Source organism: Hyperolius riggenbachi, chromosome 6 (assembly GCF_040937935.1).
Source record: "Hyperolius riggenbachi isolate aHypRig1 chromosome 6, aHypRig1.pri, whole genome shotgun sequence".
Lineage (NCBI taxonomy): Eukaryota > Metazoa > Chordata > Amphibia > Anura > Hyperoliidae > Hyperolius > Hyperolius riggenbachi.
In genome coordinates this window covers 4,438,359-4,456,612 of record NC_090651.1, presented here as the reverse complement: position 1 = coordinate 4,456,612, position 18,254 = coordinate 4,438,359, and the positions used below count along the sequence as shown (strand labels likewise).

Here is an 18,254-nt window from a genome sequence, read left to right as displayed (position 1 = left end):
TGTAAGCAGAAGTGAGAGGAGGTGACCAGGAAGACTCGTGTGTGTGTGTGCGCACACACACACACACACGTCTGGCCCAGGCCTCCCTGTCCCAATGGCTGTCCATGCTGCACAGCATCACAAATGCAGGGATACTTACAGGCTGCATATCTGTTTTCTTTCTGGCCTGTGACTCTTCAGGCCACTTTAAAATGTTGTCCTGCCCTATGACATTACACTGTTCCGCCGCACTGATTGGCTGTCGGGTCCCTGGAAGAAGAGCGAGTATATGGGGATCCTGGTGGCCAGAGAAGGCTACAGACAGCTGGGGACATTGAGAGATGTATGGCCACCTTTACTCCTCAGCCTACGGTACCTCTGAAAATCAATCCTAACTCCTCAGCCTATGGTACCTCCGAAAATCAATCCTAACTCCTCAGCCTATGGTACCTCCGAAAATCAATCCTAACTCCTCAGCCTATGGTACCTCCGAAAATCAATCCTAACTCCTCAACCTATGGTACCTCCAAAAATTAATTCTAACTCAGCCTATGGTACCTCTGAAAATCAATTCTAACTCCTCAGCCTATGGTACCTCTGAAAATCAATTCTAACTCCTCAGCCTATGGTACCTCCGAAAATCAATCCTAACTCCTCAGCCTATGGTACCTCCGAAAATCAATCCTAACTCCTCAGCCTATGGTACCTCCGAAAATCAATCCTAACTCCTCAACCTATGGTACCTCCAAAAATCAATTCTAACTCAGCCTATGGTACCTCTGAAAATCAATTCTAACTCCTCAGCCTATGGTACCTCCGAAAATCAATCCTAACTCCTCAGCCTATGGTACCTCCAACATCAACTTCCATCTCCTCAATTTACAGGTGAAACTTAAACTTTAGTAATCCAACTTAAAAGGTGAAACAAATAGGAACCCTTTGCAGGTGTTTTGGATGAATTAGCTGATTCGTGTCTCCTCATCACTTTGAGGGCTGAGATTTTGATTTTGGGATTTTCATAAGTTGCAAGCCATAATCATCAATCAAAATTATAACAAATTATTTTCGTCACCAGGCGCTAGGTCTGATCCCTTGCCTATCAAGCAGCGTGTGGGGTTGAGCTGTCCCTTAAACACTCAAAAAATTTTGGGCAAAGTTATATTAGTACACCCAACACGCGCTAGCTGAAATTACCAATAGTTTTATTCAAATTGCACAAATTGAAAAAAATTGCATATACACCGTTTTTGTTGGTACTCAATTCCTCCTACATTCATACCACATTCAAACATACACCCTAGAAGGGCCCTTCTAAAAATGGAATTAAAACATAGAGCATAAAAAATATATAAAAATATAGAGAAATATATATAGGACCAGGTGATCCAATAAATTGAATGTGAGTGATTGGAGGTATAGGATCCTGTTAAAACCTCATTGCAAATAGTCCCATATAGAAACTCACATTAGGCGATTTCTGCCTTACTGAACTTTCAAGACAACGTTCCGCAAGTTTCAAGAGAGAGAGCCCAATCCTATGCCAAGGATAGGTTTTACTCACAGTCCGCTGCAGCTGCCTCCGTGTAGACTTTTGATGTTCCTACCGGTAATCCACCACAACAGCAAGACCTTGTGTTGCCAACCGCTCACTTGATCAACTTACGCTGGCTCCCCAGTACGGCGCGTGTCACTTCCGCACACACGTTACAGTGACTCACTAGCCGCACTTCCGCTCAGCCTGCTCAGTTCCGGATTGGTTTAGTATAGGTGACGTCACCACTTCAAAGATCAGCAACAAAAATCCTCCTGAAGAAGGCCATCGTTTAATGGCAGAAACGCGTTGAGGTTTCTCTTCTTTAATTGAGTATCGGCACATGGTGGGGACCGTGGACGAAAGGTGTACCGTAAAGGCGCCTAGCGGGCACCTGTAAGCAAAGATCCAGAGGTCCTTTGAAGTGGTGACGTCACCTATACTAAACCAATCCGGAACTGAGCAGGCTGAGCGGAAGTGCGGCTAGTGAGTCACTGTAACGTGTGTGCGGAAGTGACACGCGCCGTACTGGGGAGCCAGCGTAAGTTGATCAAGTGAGCGGTTGGCAACACAAGGTCTTGCTGTTGTGGTGGATTACCGGTAGGAACATCAAAAGTCTACACGGAGGCAGCTGCAGCGGACTGTGAGTAAAACCTATCCTTGGCATAGGATTGGGCTCTCTCTCTTGAAACTTGCGGAACGTTGTCTTGAAAGTTCAGTAAGGCAGAAATCGCCTAATGTGAGTTTCTATATGGGACTATTTGCAATGAGGTTTTAACAGGATCCTATACCTCCAATCACTCACATTCAATTTATTGGATCACCTGGTCCTATATATATTTCTCTATATTTTTATATATTTTTTATGCTCTATGTTTTAATTCCATTTTTAGAAGGGCCCTTCTAGGGTGTATGTTTGAATGTGGTATGAATGTAGGAGGAATTGAGTACCAACAAAAACGGTGTATATGCAATTTTTTTCAATTTGTGCAATTTGAATAAAACTATTGGTAATTTCAGCTAGCGCGTGTTGGGTGTACTAATATAACTTTGCCCAAAATTATAACAAAGGCTTAAAATATCTTGCTTTGCATGTAGTGAGTATTTCCTATATTAGTTTCACCTTTTAAAGGATACCAAAGTGTCCTGACTGAGTCAGCCACTTACATACCTGATATTTAACTCTTTCAGACAGAGAAAGAAAAAAGAAGGAACTTAGCATATTGTAGTGTGCTTGGCACCGTACATACACATGTCTATCTCATCATGTCACATGTCACTTCGGGTATTCTTTAAGTTGAACTACTGAAATAAATGAACTTTTAGACGATGTTCTAATTTTTCAAGTTTCACCTGTATGGTACCTTCAACATCTGCTCCTTCTCCTCAGCTCATGGAACCTCCAACTTCAGATCTGACTCCTCGGCTTATAGTAACTCCAACGCCTCAGTTTATAGTTCTTTCAACATCAACTCCGACTCCTCAGCTTATAATTCCTCTAACTCCTCAGCTTGTACTGTAGTTCCTCCAACATCAACTCCGACGACTCAGTTATAGTTCCCTCAACATCAACTCTGACTTCTCAGTTTATAGTTCCTCCAACATCAATTCTGACTCCTCCGCTTATAGTTCCTCCAATATCAATTCTGACTCCTCAGCTTTTAGTTCCCCCAACATCAACTCTGTTTCCTCAGCTTATGGTATCTCAAACATTAAATCCAACTTCTCAGCTTATGGTGCCTCTGACTCACAAGTCTTCTTTCACTAATATACTAATGTGTTTTCCATGTTGAAGATATGCACCATACAGGGCATTCCATCATTACCAACGCTCAGCAATTTTAAATCCATGTGGCGATGGTATCTACCTTTTTGAACAAACCGAATACTGATGAGGAAGCTCAACCTTATTGGCCAATGGCCATCCAAGCCTGCCACTGACAACATGAATAAGGATACGGTTAAGGTTTTGGTCTAAAATCTAGAGATAAGCTATGTCATAGTGGCTTTATTTCATTTGGTATAGAAAATAAATACAACCATTTATTAACAAAATTGAAACAATGAGGTTATGTTTATTTTTTTCATCAAGAGGCTATAAAGTAAAAGTATTACCGTAAAAGTATTACCATAATAGCAATAAGGCAGCTCAGGGGGAGGGCAGAGAGAAGCTCAGAAGAGTAAACATATCTGATTCCCCCATACTCAGGTGGTTGCAAGAAAGTCCGTCTGCTCTGACCGGTGATCGAGCTGTAAGAAGTTTGTCACTGTGGATGTTGAATAACCCCCCCCCCCCCCATTGTCCCAATGTTCAGGGTGAAACAATTTGTGCCTTATTTATTTTAGTTTTGAAATGTTTATTTTTTTCGAAAAATGCTTTGTATCCAGTCAAGGTAGTTGCTTACTTTTGTATACACTCCATACTGACCCTTGATGCCACAGTCCAGCCCCCAGGACACGATGCCACCAATGAACCAGTTGTTGCTGGGCCAGTCGTAGAAGGCCAGCGCACCTCCGCTGTCACCAGTGCACGAATCGTTTTTCCCCTCGGGGTGACCGGCGCAGATCATGTTCTCGGTGACTAATCGCTGCTTCTCTTTGTACAGCGTTACACATTGATCATGGCTGACCACCGATACTGACACAAAGCGCAGTTGTCTCACAAGTGTCTGCTTTTCTGTTAAGCCCCAACCAGATACCTGGCCAGTATTGTGTCTGTCCGCATTGTGGCTGATCTGAAACCGTTCATCTTTGGTTGGGAGACAGATTCCGAGCATGTTTGCATTAATCGGCACTTTGTGCTTGAGTTTAATGAGTGCAATGTCATTGTCAAACGTAGTGGCGTTGTAGCTGGGGTGAGTATAGATCGATTTGGGCACAGGCTCATAAGCGTTGGTGTCGCTCTCGCTCACATTCACGATTCCCATTTTGATTTGGAGATCCTTTGTCTTGACTTTGTGCACATTGTGAGCAGCGGTTATGATCCAGTAATCGTTGAGCAGGGCACCTCCTCCTTGATATCCATTTACTAATATATATACTTGCCATGGGAACTGTCCCAGTGTTGCTTCATGTCCCCCAAAAATACGCGACAGCTGAGAGACCCTCCTCCCACAATCTGAGGGGAGAGATACAAGGAAAGACTGTGACATTGTGCACAGTATTCCACCATCATACTTAGGGCACTGGGTTAGGGTTAGGAGAGTGGGTTAGGTTAGGGGTAGGATAGTAGGCTACAGCAGTGGGTTATGTTAGTTAGGGCAGTCATTTAGGATTAGGGCAGGGGTTAGGGCAGTGGATTGGGTTAGGAAAGTAGGTTAGGGGTAAGGTAGTAGGTTAAAGCAGAGGGTTAGCGGTAGGGCAGTCGGGTAGGTTAGGGGTAATGTAGTAGGTTATGGCAGTGGAGTAGGTTGGGGTAGAGTAGTAGGTTAGGGCAGTGGGTTAGGATTATTGCAAGGTAGTAGGTTAGGAGTAGAGTAGTAGGTTAGGGAAGTAGGTTTGGGTTAGGGCAGTGGGTTAGGTTAGGGCTGTAGGTTAGGGGTAGGGCAGTGGGTTAGGTTAGTGCAGTAGGTTAGAGTTAGAGCAGTAGGTAAGGTTAAAGTTAAGGCAGTAGGTTACGGGTATGGTAGTGGGTTAGGTTAGGATTAGGGCAGCAGGTTAAGGTTAGGGCAGTAGGGTAGGGTAGTAGGATAGGGCAGTGGGTTAAGTTAGGGGTAGGGAAGTGGAAAAGGTTAGGGGTAGTGGGTTAGGGATATAGCAGTGGGTTAGGTTAGAAAGAAAGCAGTGGGTTATGGTTAGGGCAGCGGGTTAGGTTAGTGTTTGAGCAGTAGGTTAGGGGTAGGGTAGTGGAGTAAGGTAAGGTAGTAGGTGAGGGCAGTGGGTTAGGTTAGGATTGGGGCTTTAGGTTAGGGGTAGGGTAGTAGGTTAGGGCAATGGGTTAGGTTAGGGGTAGAGTAGTAGGGTAGGGAGGTAGGTTCAAGTTAGGGCAGTGGGTTCGGTTAGGGCAGTAGGTTAGGGGTAGAGCAGTAGGTTAGGTTAGCGTTAAGGCAGTAGGTTAGGTTAGGGTTAAGGCAGTAGGTTATGGTTAGGGCAGTCGGTTAGGTTTAGGGAAGTAGTTTAGGGGTAGAGTAGTAGGTTAGGGCAGTGGGTTAGATTAGAGGTAGGGAAGTGGATTAGGTTAGGGGTAGTGGGTTAGGGATATAGCAGTGGGTTAGGTTAGGATTAGGGCAGCTGAATAGGTTAGGGTGTGAGCAGAAGGTTAGGGGTAGGGCAGTGGGTTAGGTTAGGGCTTGAGCAGTAGGGCAGTGGGTTAGGGCAGTAGGTTAGGGGTAGAGCAGTAGGTTAGGATTAGGGTAGTGGGTTAGGTTAGGGTTTGAGCAGTAGGTTAGGGATATAGCAGTGGATTAGGTTAGGGCTTGAGCAGTAGGGCGGTGGGTTAGGTTAGGATTAGGGCAGTGTGTAAGGTTAGGGTTAGGGCAGCGGGTTAGGTTAGGGTTTGAGCAGTAGGTTAGGTTAGGGTTTGAGCAGTAGGTTAGGGATATAGCAGTGGGTTACATTAGGGTTTGATCAGTGGGTTAGGTTAGGGTTTGAGCAGTAGGTTAGGGGTAGGGCAGTGGGTTAGGTTAGGGCTTGAGCAGTAGGTCAGTGGGTTAGGTTAGGATTAGGGCAGTGGGTTAGGTTAGGGTTTAAGCAGTAGGTCAGTGGGTTAGGTTAGGGTTTGAGCAGAAGGTTAGGGGTAGGGCACTAGGTTAGGATTAGGGTTTGAGCAGTAGGTTAGGATTAGGGCAGCAGATTAGGGGTAGGGCAGTGGGTTAGGTTAGGGGTAGGTCACTGGGTTAGGTTAGGGTTTGAGCAGTAGGTTAGGGGTAGGGCAGTGGGTTAGGAATAGGGGTAGGGCAGTGGGTTAGGTTAGGGGTAGGGCAGTAGGTTAGGATTAGGGTAGTGGGTTACTTTAGGGTTTGAGCAGTAGGTTAGGGAGTTAGGGATATAGCAGTGGGTTAGATTAGGGTTTGAGGAGTAGGTCAGTGGGTTAGGTTAGGGTTTGAGCAGTCGGTTAGGGGTAGGGCATTGGGTTAGGTTAGGGTTTGAGCAGTGGGTTAGGGGTAGGGCAGTGGGTTAGGGTTTGAGCAGAAGGTTAGGGGTAGGGCATTGGGTTAGGTTAGGGTTTGAGCAGTGGGTTAGGGTTTGAGCAGAAGGTTAGGGGTAGTGTTGGGCGAACAGTGTTCGCCACTGTTCGGGTTCTGCAGAACATCACCCTGTTCGGGTGATGTTCGAGTTCGACCGAACACCTGATGGTGTTCGGCCAAACCGTTCGGCCATTTGGCCGAACGTTCGGCTAGCGCTGTGATTGGCCGAACGGGTCACGTGGTTCGGACCCGAACGCGCTCTGATTGGCCGAACGGGTCACTTGGTTCAGGTAAATAAATACCCGACCACTGTATAGCATTGTGCTCTGTGTCGCTGCTGGGAATAGTAGTACACCGCTCACCCACCACTGTATAGCATTGTGCTCTGTGTCGCTGCTGGGAACAGTAGTACACCGCTCACCCACCACTGTATAGCATTGTGCTCTGTGTCGCTGCTGGGAGTAGTAGTACACCGCTCACCCACCACTGTATAGCATTGTGCTCTGTGTCGCTGCTGGGAATAGTAGTACACCGCTCACCCACCACTGTATAGCATTGTGCTCTGTGTCGCTGCTGGGAACAGTAGTACAGCACTCACCCACCACTGTATAGCATTGTGCTCTGTGTCGCTGCTGGGAGTAGTAGTACACCGCTCACCCACCACTGTATAGCATTGTGCTCTGTGTCGCTGCTGGGAATAGTAGTACACCGCTCACCCACCACTGTATAGCATTGTGCTCTGTGTCGCTGCTGGGAATAGTAGTACACCGCTCACCCACCACTGTATAGCATTGTGCTCTGTGTCGCTGCTGGGAACAGTAGTACAGCACTCACCCACCACTGTATAGCATTGTGCTCTGTGTCGCTGCTGGGAGTAGTAGTACACCGCTCACCCACCACTGTATAGCATTGTGCTCTGTGTCGCTGCTGGGAATAGTAGTACACCGCTCACCCACCACTGTATAGCATTGTGCTCTGTGTCGCTGCTGGGAACAGTAGTACAGCGCTCACCCACCACTGTATAGCATTGTGCTCTGTGTCGCTGCTGGGAATAGTAGTACACCGCTCACCCACCAATGTATAGCATTGTGCTCTGTGTCGCTGCTGGGAATAGTAGTACACCGCTCACCTGCCACTGTATAGCATTTCTGTACTGCCACTGTACTGCTGCCAGTCAGCGTGTACTTTAAGGATAAGTGAAATGAAGAAGAAATCCTGTGAAAGAGGGAGGGGCAAGGGAAGAGATGTTTCCCCTGACGGTTCACGTACAGGCCACAGTGGAGCACCGAAGAAAACCCACTCAATACCGCCCATGTTGTCCAGGAAATCAACCCTCACAAATCCAAAAGAACAGGACCAGATAATTAATTGGATGACCTCTCAAGCGTCCAGCAGTGGGTTAAGCAGCACCAGCACATCACGCACGAGGTCCGAGTCCTCAGCCAGTTACAAGGAGCCAGCGGGCACAAAGCTGACACAACCGGCAGCGACACCACGCACACAACTGGAAATGCACCGCGCACTGAAATGCAAGGCGAGTCCGAAGACTTTGAAACCCAAATCCCAGAGCAAGTTGCAGGAGGGGTTTCAATTGCAGGAGGTCGGCCGAGAAGATCTGGAAGACGACGTTGGAGTGAGCTGTGCAGAGGTTGTTCTGGGGAGCTCTACTCCACGGCGGCGGCCCACAATCACATATGACGAGTTTGAGGAGATGGAAGAGGAGGGTTTTTACAATGTTGACAGAGACCCAGATTTTGTATGTGAAGGAGAACATCGCCGTCGTAGCAGCACAGATGAGTCTGTTGAAGAACCCACTGCTGCACGAGTTCACCTTGTGCCACAAGGTAGGCGGCGCGAAATTTCAGGCACCACAAGCGTGGAAGTTCAAGTGAGACGCAAAAGAGGCGCAAACAGAAAGGCAGGTGCTCCAAAGTCTGGCCTTTCTTTGAAGACTGCAGTGAGGATGGTACCATGGTGATTTGCAAGGTGTGCAAGACCCGCCTGAGCAGGGGAAAAATATTAACAACCTCTCCACCACCAGCATGACCCGCCACATGCTATCCAAACATCCCACTCTGTGGGCAAACGCGTCAGGACAGGGTACCACCAGCAACACTGCCTCCCTTGGGTTCACCAGACTCACCACCAGACCCTCCTCAGCAGCAGCAGTAGCCCAGCCATTGCGTGTTTCACAACAACATTCACAAACATCAGACGACGCTGACACTGTCACTTTCCGGAATAGTGCTCTTGAGGTCTCCCAGTCTTCATCAAACACAACAACCAACAGCCCTTCAGTGTGCAGCCCTACGGTTCAGTTGTCTGTCTTGAAGATGTTTGAGCGCAAGAGGAAATTGCCAACAAATGACCCCCGGGCTGTGGCACTAACAGCCAGCATAGCCAAGCTTCTGGCCTGCGAAATGCTGCCATATCGAGTGGTGGAGACAAACAGCTTCAAGGGCATGATGTCAGTGGCCATCCCACGTTACGTGGTTTCCAGCCGTTACCACTTTGCGCGCTCTGCAGTGCCTGAGTTGCATGAGCACGTGGTCAGCAAAATAACCCGAAGCTTGAAGAATGCCGTTGCCTGCAAGGTTCACCTCACCACTGACACTTGGACGAGTGCGTTCGGCCAGGGTCGATACATCTCCCTTACCGCGCACTGGGTGAACCTTGTGGAGCCTGGCAGCGATTCCTCACCTGCTACGGCGCGGGTGTTGCCCACGCCGCAAACAGCTGCACCGCCGTCCCTCCCACTGGATAACAACAGCAGCACCTACCTCTCTGACTCCTTCTCCTCCAACGCATCTCAAAGCTGTACCTCATCCGGAAACGCTAACCCAGCAGCAGTAGGATCGTGGAAGCAGTGCAGCACAGCTGTTGGCATGCGTCAGCAAGCGTTGCTGAAGCTGATCTGCCTTGGGGATAGGCAGCACACAGGGGAGGAAATTTGGAGGGGAATAAAGGAACAGACGGATTTGTGGCTGGCACCGCTGGACCTGAAACCGGGCATGGTTGTGTGTGATAATGGGAGTAATCTCATTCACGCTTTAAGGTTGGCTAAGCTGACACACATCCTTTGCCTGGCGCACGTGATGAACCTAGTAGTTCAGCGGTTTCTGAGGACATACCCAGGCGTGGCCGATCTTCTGTTGAAGGTGCGACGAGTGGCCAAACATTGTAGAAATTCCAGTACTGCTTCGGGGGCACTCGCCAAGATGCAGGAGCGCTTCAATCTCCCCCACCATCGCTTGCTGTGTGATGTCCCTACGCGCTGGAATTCTACGCTGCACATGCTAGCCCGCTTTTGCGAGCAGAAAAGTGCAGTGGTCCAGTACATGACGGCGCAGTACCGAGGCGCATCCGGACAGCTGCCAAGCTTCTGTGGATCCGATTGGGCCAACATGTTGGACCTCTGCCAAGTCCTCCAAAATTTTGAGCAATCCACGTTGCTTGTGAGCAGTGACAACTCTTCAGTCAGCATTACCATACCACTGCTGTGTTTACTAAAGAAGTCAATGTTGAAAATCAAGGAAACAGCTGTCATGATGCAACTGGGGGAATCTGAAGGAGAAAACGATCAGCGTGATGATACCAACATCAGGCCATCTGCCTCAGGAAACGCTGGCCCCAGCAGCTATGACGAAGAAGAGGAGGAGGAACAGCTGGAGTTGGAGCAGGAATTTCATGCCACCACTGACGAGGGCCAGAGCGGTGCACGTTGGACTTCCACAATTCAGCGCGAATGGTCAGCAGAAGCAGACCAGGAAGAAGGTGACGACTATGATGCATCACAACTATCACAACGCTCACAAGAGGATGATGAGGATTCTGGCAGGACTCTGGCACACATGGCTCAATTCATGCTAGACTGCATTGAACGCGACCCACGCATTGTGCGCATTCTGGACAACACCAATTACTGGGTTTATACCCTTCTGGATCCACGGTACAAACACAATGTTACAAAACTGCTTGAAGAAAGAGTCAGACAGGTCAAAATGGAAGAATACCAGCAGGCCCTTGTGGAGACTTTAGAGAGGAGATTGACATCCTCCCCCTCCTCTAGCCAGTTGTACGCCGAAAGACTGACTTCCGCAAACCCAGGACGACCAGGAGGGCAGCAAACAACACAAGCCGCAGCTAGTGCCCAAAAGGGAATGGTATCGGCAGTGTCCTTGGAGTGGGAAAATTTTCTGACACCCATGCAGCAGCCCACAGAACAGCAAGCGTGCAGATCCACCTCCAACACCGATCGCCTGGAGAAGATGGTCAAGGACTACATGTCAGATGGCGTAGCTGTGTTGAACAATCCATCTGCACCCTTCAACTATTGGGTATCGAAGCTAGACACCTGGCACGAACTGGCAATGTACGCAATAGAGGTGCTGGCTTGCCCGGCAGCCAGCGTTATGTCGGAACGCTGTTTCAGTGCTGCCGGAGGCATCGTCACAGATCGGCGTATCCGCCTCTCCACAGAAAATGCAGACCGTCTGACTCAAATTAAAATGAATCAATCCTGGATTGGAAACGACTACGCAACACTCCCGGACCCCAACCAAGTAACATGAACAATGAACATCTGTGATGGGTTAGCGTTTCCGGTCCCTGTTTATTGAACCTCTCATCTGTATTACATTTATGACTGCATGGCGACAAAATGCATTGCTATCCGCACGCTTCTTGTCCTCATGCAAGGCCTGGGTTGCGCCTGAAAGCGTGGCCTTCTCCTCCTGCGCCTCCTCCTGTTCCATCACGTGTGCTGCTGGGTTAGCGTTGCCGGTCCCTTTTTACGGAACCTCTTATCTGTATTACATTTATGACTGCATGGCGACAAAATGCATTGCTATCCGCTAGTGTTGGGCGAACACCTGGATGTTCGGGAACGTTCGCCGAACATGGCCGCGATGTTCGGCATGTTCGGGCCGAACCCCGAACTCCCCGAACATCCCGCTTTTGGGGGCCCTATGGGGTCGCAGGCATAAGGGGGGAGCATGCCCCGATCGCGGGGGGGGGGGGGGTCGGAAATTCCCCCCACCCCCTCCGCTAGCGCTCCCCCCTCTGCCCGCTTCCCCATACAATAGTTTGACGAAAGTAAAATAGTATCGGTGGTGGTGGCTGGCTGCTGCAGTGGCTGGCTGGCACTATGAAGTGACTGAGGAGGAGGAGTCGGAGTAGGACGCGTTGAGGGAGGCCGGGCAGCGGGCGGTTCAGCGGTAGTACCCTTGTGGTACTTCCGCCCTTTCTCTGACCTCACGTCCTCTGCATACGAGGGTACGCGTCACGCGTACCCTCGTATGCGTCATCATGCAGAGGACGTGAGGTCAGAGAAAGGGCGGAAGTACCACAAGGGTACTACCGCTGAACCGCCCGCTGCCCGGCCTCCCTCAACGCGTCCTACTCCGACTCCTCCTCCTCAGTCACTTCATAGTGCCAGCCAGCCACTGCAGCAGCCAGCCACCACCACCGGTACTATTTTACTTTCGTCAAACTTTTGTATGGGGAAGCGGGCAGAGGGGGGAGCGCTAGCGGAGGGGGTGGGGGGAATTTCCGACCCCCCCCCCGCGATCGGGGCATGCTCCCCCCTTATGCCTGCGACCCCATAGGGGGGCCGTATTCGGCCGAACAGGGCCCTGTTCGGCCGGGCATTCAGCAGTTCGGGCGAACCCGAACAGTTTGGCCGAACACCACAGGGTGATGTTCTGCAGAACCCGAACAGTGGCGAACACTGTTCGCCCAACACTACTATCCGCACGCTTCTTGTCCTCATGCAAGGCCTGGGTTGTTGTGTCTCAAAGCGTGGCCTTCTCCTCCTGCGCCGCCCTCCTCCTGTTCCATCACGTGTGCTGCTGCTGGGTTAGCGTTACCGGTCCCTTTTCCTGGAACCTCTTATCTGTATTACATTTATGACTGCATGGCGACAAAAAGCATGTTACCTGTGCAAAGAATTTTCCGCATTTAAAAGACATTTTTTCCTTTGAAACTTTACAATTAATTTTCTCAAAAACTATAAGCTCTTTTTCAAATATTTTTTTTCCTCTTGTACCCATTCCCAAGGTGCACATACCCTGCAAATTTGGGGTATGTAGCATGTAAGGAAGCTTTACAAAGCACGAAAGTTCGGGTCCCCATTGACTTCCATTATGTTCGGAGTTCGGCGCGAACACCCGAACATCGCGGCCATGTTCGGCGAACGTTCGCGAACCCGAACATCCAGGTGTTCGCCCAACACTAGTTAGGGGAAGGGCAGTGGGTTAGGTTAGGATTAGGGCAGTGGGTTAGGGGTAGGGCAGTGGGTTAGGTTAGGATTAGGGCAGTGGGTTAGGGGTAGGGCAGTCAGAGGGTTTGAGCAGAAGGTTAGGGGTAGGGCATTGGGTTAGGTTAGGATTAGGGCAGTGGGTTAGGTTAGGATTAGGGCAGTGGGTTAGGGGTAGGGCAGTGGGTTAGGGTTTAGGCAGAAGGTTAGGGGTAGGGCATTGGGTTAGGTTAGGGTTTGAGCAGTGGGTTAGGGGTAGGGCATTGGGTTATGTTAGGATTAGGGCAGTGGGTTAGGGTTTGAGCAGAAGGTTAGGGGTAGGGCAGAAGGTTAGGTTAGGGTTAGGGCAGTGGGTTATGGGTAGGGCAGTGGGTTAGGGTTTCAGCAGAAGGTTAGGGGTAGGGCACTGGGTTAGGTTAGGATTAGGGCAGTGGGTTAGGGGTAGAGCAGTAGGTTAGGGGTAGGGCAGTGGGTTAGGTTAGGGCTTGAGCAGTAGGTCAGTGAGTTAGGTTAGGATTAGGGCAGTGGGTTAGGTTAGGGTTTGAGCAGAAGGTTAGGGGTAGGGCACTGGGTTAGGTTAGGACAGTACAGCCATGTCAGGGTCGGTCTGTGAGTTTGACATACCGGGTACACATCGAGGAGGGGTTGTCTTCTTACTGTGTGTTTCCTCCCACTCTCCTCCTGCTCCACATTGATATTGTCCTGCTGGGAGAGAAGTTACAGCTCATCACACACTTTATGGAGATGATGACTCAGCAAATTCTACTCTTTGACCCATGATCCCCCTGGGCGGTATTCCGGAGTGTAGCTGCAATAAGGAAGGGCTGTGTGCAGAGAGTGCCGCAGAGCTCTCACCTCCTCGCAATCCAGCCGCAGCAGCCTCTCTGTGTCCTCCCCGCCCCTGTCACTATCCTGTCACATGATCACAGAGGGCGGTCTCAGCATAGAGATGCAGCAACCCCCACAGGACAGGAAGAAGACTTGCAGCATGCGGCCGGATCCCAGGGAGGTGAGTCATCTACAGGCTCCGCTGCACACTGTATAGGGGGGCCTCTGGTGATGTATACTGAATGGAGGGCACTCTTAAAGAGAAACTCCCAGGGGGCGCTGTATGGATGATATTGTGGTGAAACCCCTCCCACAAGAAACTCTGAGGACCGTGGTACTCCTGGCAGTTTCCTGTCTGTGAACCTTGTTGCATTGTGGGAAATAGCGGTTTACAGCTGTTTCCAACTGCCAAAGCAGCAGCTACATCACTTGCCAGCAGTAAAAATGTCACCATGTGATAAATGTCAGAATGTAAATCGGGGATTAAAATATTTTACAATGGGGAAACACTGACTAAATCATTTATACATAATTATTGTAAAAATGAAGCACTTTTTTTAATTACATTATTTTCACTGGAGTTCCTCTTTAAGGTACTTATACTGAGGGAGGGGGAGCACTCTGGCTACCTAAACTGGGGGGGGGGCACTGCCTTGCTACCTATAAAGGGGGGACGCTCAGTGGCGTAGCAATAGAGAATTGCAGAGGTAGGGACCCTATCGGGGCCCTTGGGCTAGAAGGGACCCTGCGTGGCCCAACCACAACCACAGTTTTATCTCTGTTGGTCCTGTGCTGGTAATAATAACTTCTATAGATCGCCTCCTCCGCGTCCCTGCCGCATCCCCACTCGCCCACGCGTGCGCCGGATTCGACACCCGCTCGTCCCCGCGCCGCTTATCTTCCGCTCGATTCCCTGCCATTGTCCCTTCGTGGGGAACAAGCAGGGAATCGGCGGCGACAAGATCCGACCTGTCAGATCTTATCAATCGAGCCGCATCAGCGGCTCGATTGATAAGTCACATCGCCTCCACATCTCCCCGTGTAGACGGGGCTTTCCACAATTTCTTTCCCCAGCCACCCTTCTGCCTACACTTAGTTCCTGCCCAGGAATTAAGTGTTTATTCAAGGGAAACAAATATCCACATTGACTATGTGGTTGGCGGATAATGATTAGTGGCTCAGTGGTTAGCACTGTTGCCTTGCAGCACTGGAGTCCCAGGATTCTCGCCCAGGTAGGACCTTCTCCACTGGCTGAAAGCGATTTGCACTTGTGCATATCAGAGAAATTGCAGCTGCGCAGAACTCTCCCCGCCATGAGAGCACGATCAAGGCCACGTGGCTGTGCATGCGCAATCGTCAGCGACTGAGTCTATCAGATTTGGGAGGGGGTCAGCGGCTGAATGGAGCAGCGTAGAAGTCCGGCGAGGGACCAGGACAACTACAGGAGGCTGGAAGGGATGTGACCGCTCTCTCCTTGTCATGCTCTCACTCGGTTTTGCACACGCGCGTTCATTGAATCAGCTCAGCTCTTGCTGTTTCCAGTTGTGGATCTATTAATCTGCACTCTCATTGCTTTCTTTGCACAGTGTTGGTTTTCTCCATTTGCATTGACTTTGCACAGGTCACTTTCACAGCTTTTAATCCTTATCTGCCTCAGCTGACGTTTATCAAACCTTAACCCTTTAGGACAAAATCAGTCCATAATGATGTCCCAGTGGACAAGAGCGATTTTCACCTTTCAGTGATCATCCCTTTCATTTGCCAATAGCTTAATCACTACTAATGATCTATACCTTGTTTTTTCACCACCAATTAGGCTTTTTGGGGTTGATATTTGTTTTCAGTAATTACTTTGTCTATGCATTTTGAAAGGGAAAAACAAGGAAAAATGAATTCTCCAATTTCATCCCCTATGGTTTTATTATAAACACTGCTACTGTGCATAAAACCCACACATTTTATCTGCCCATTTGTCCTGGTTATCACAAGATTTTAATGATGTCCCTAGTACAAAGTATGGTGACAATATATTATTTGGAAATAAAGGTGTATTTTTTCTATGGCATTTTCCCCCCACTAATTTCACGTGCACTCGCATAGGAACGCACATGCACGAGCGGGAGCGCACACGCACACAGCGGCAGCTCTGTTTGACTTATAAAAACGTCCTGGAGCAATTAAGAGGCTCTAGCAGGACATTTTTATAAGTCTGGTTGTCATTAAGTGGTTAAAGTGTACCAGAGCTGATTAATAAAAAGATTTTATACATACCTGCTTCCTCCAGCCCCGTCCGCTCCGATCGCTCCCACGCCGCTGTCCTCCGCTGTCTGCAGCTTCGGGAAATGGGTCCCGTCACTGACGTCAGTAAGAGCCAGTCTACACAGGAGAAGTGCACCCTCTACGTATCTTTCTCTCTAAAGAGATACGCAAACAGCGCCCTTCACTTACATCAGACTGGCTCCGACTGAAGGAAGTGACAGGACCCGGTACCGATGCTGCGGGCAGAGGAGGACGGCTGCGTGGAAGCGATCCGAGCGGAGGTGGCTGGAGGAAGCCACGGGTATGTATAAATCTTTTTAATAGATTCAGCTCTGAGTCCCTTTAAGCTTTAGGATGATTTTAATATGACTCATCTTTTGCATTTTCTCATCCCTCCTCTCCTTTCCAGAATGTGAGCTGGCAGCATGAGTCACTTGCAGATCAGACAGGCAGGAAACAGAGGATAGCTGTCTGCAGCTCTTTTGCTGCTGGATCACAAACTCTAACACATGTATACTTTACATTACGTGCAGGAAGACTGCCTGCTGAACTATTTCTTTTTATTTTTGTACAGAGTTTTGACCATAAGACCATCATTTCACCTGCACCATCCTTTATGACGTAGAAGCGTGATATGCACTTGTACAGGATTACAGCACGGTATGTTGTCACATCGCTTGTGGTCACATAGATGAAATTCCCGTTATCTATATCCGATGGGGATCCACAATCAACAACTTGGGGGAACACATAAAAAATGAAATTAGAACTTAAGTCAAATAAACAAAGCAGTTCATTATATTGTAAAGTCACTGCAGTCCTAGCTCATAAAATGACATTTATTTGGATCTTGTGAGTAAAGCAAGGAGTTGGAGATCCTACAAGTGTGCCAGTCAGGTGCAACCCGACAAGATGGAGGCAGTAATGAAAGATAGCATTATAAATAGCATTATATAGCATTATATCATCCATAACAGTGCCGTCCAACTGGAGGCCCGCGGGCCGCATCCGGCCCACCAGAAGCCTTTCTGCGGCCCGCCTGCTCTTTGTTTTCTCAGTTCCTCTCTCTCTTTATTTTTCTCCATTCAGTGTCTGTCTACTCCGCCCACCGCCCGAGTGCTCCGCCCTCCCCACTGTACGTGCGCTCAGAGGACGTGTATATTGATTGGCGTGGGAGCAACGGAGGTGGAGAAAACGGGAGGCACAGATAGCTGTATTCCCATTTGAACGCCAATTCACACGTCTCAATCTCCCTAGAGCCATGCATGCCGCCATTCCAAGAGTCCAGAGCAGTGCAGCGGCATTCCCCCCCCCCCTCCCCTCGGCCCTCCCTCTCCCGGCTGTGCTGTGAGATGAGCAAGGGGGAGAGAATTAGTAACCTATACTGGGGACACTCATACCTGGATCACCTATAGCTGACTAACCTATACTGAGGCACCTATAGCTGGCTAACCTATACTGGGGACACTCATACCTGGATAACCTATACTGTGGCATCTATAGCTGGCTAACCTATACACCTATACTGTGGCACCTATAGCTGGCTAACCTATACTGAGGCACCTATAGCTGGCTAACCTATACTGGGGACACTCATACCTGGATAACCTATACTGTGCCATCTATAGCTGGCTAACCTATACACCTATACTGTGGCACCTATAGCTGACTTACCTATACTGAGGCACCTATAGCTGGCTAACCTATACTGGGGACACTCATACCTGGATAACCTATACTGTGGCATCTATAGCTGACTAACCTATACACCTATACTGTGGCACCTATAGCTAGCTAACTTATACTGTGGCACCTATAGCTGGCTAACCTATACTGGGGACACTCATACCTGGATAGCCTATACTGTGGCATCTATAGCTGGCTAACCTATACACCTATACTGTGGCACCTATAGCTGGCTAACCTATACACCTATACTGTGGCACCTATAGCTGGCTAACCTATACTGGTCCCCACTCATACCTGGATAACCTATACTGTGGCATCTATAGCTGGCTAACCTATACACCTATACTGTGGCACCTATAGCTGGCTAACCTATACTGAGGCACCTATAGCTGGCTAACCTATACTGGGGACACTCATACCTGGATAACCTATACTGTGCCATCTATAGCTGGCTAACCTATACACCTATACTGTGGCACCTATTGCTGACTTACCTATACTGAGGCACCTATAGCTGGCTAACCTATACTGGGGACACTCATACCTGGATAACCTATACAGTGGCATCTATAGCTGGCTAACCTAT

The 18,254-nt window shown here is 49.1% G+C and overlaps 1 protein-coding gene across 2 annotated transcripts in view; it reads right to left on the bottom strand.

Annotated features, from left to right (window-relative positions):
• Positions 1 to 3,565: 3,565 nt before the first annotated feature.
• LOC137520630 (mannan-binding lectin serine protease 2-like) overlaps positions 3,566 to 18,254 on the bottom strand; it is a 60,703-nt gene continuing 46,014 nt past the window's right edge. The window contains exons 9-11 of one of the 2 annotated variants that reach the window (XM_068238768.1): positions 16,582 to 16,716; positions 13,517 to 13,597; positions 3,566 to 4,628 (exon numbers count right to left, since the gene is read on the bottom strand). In XM_068238768.1, the coding sequence (XP_068094869.1) occupies positions 3,868 to 4,628; positions 13,517 to 13,597; positions 16,582 to 16,716 (977 nt within the window). In that variant the 3' untranslated portion in view covers positions 3,566 to 3,867. The remainder of the gene's footprint in view (positions 4,629 to 13,516; positions 13,598 to 16,581; positions 16,717 to 18,254) is intronic. The other variant, XM_068238769.1, reaches the window with a different exon arrangement.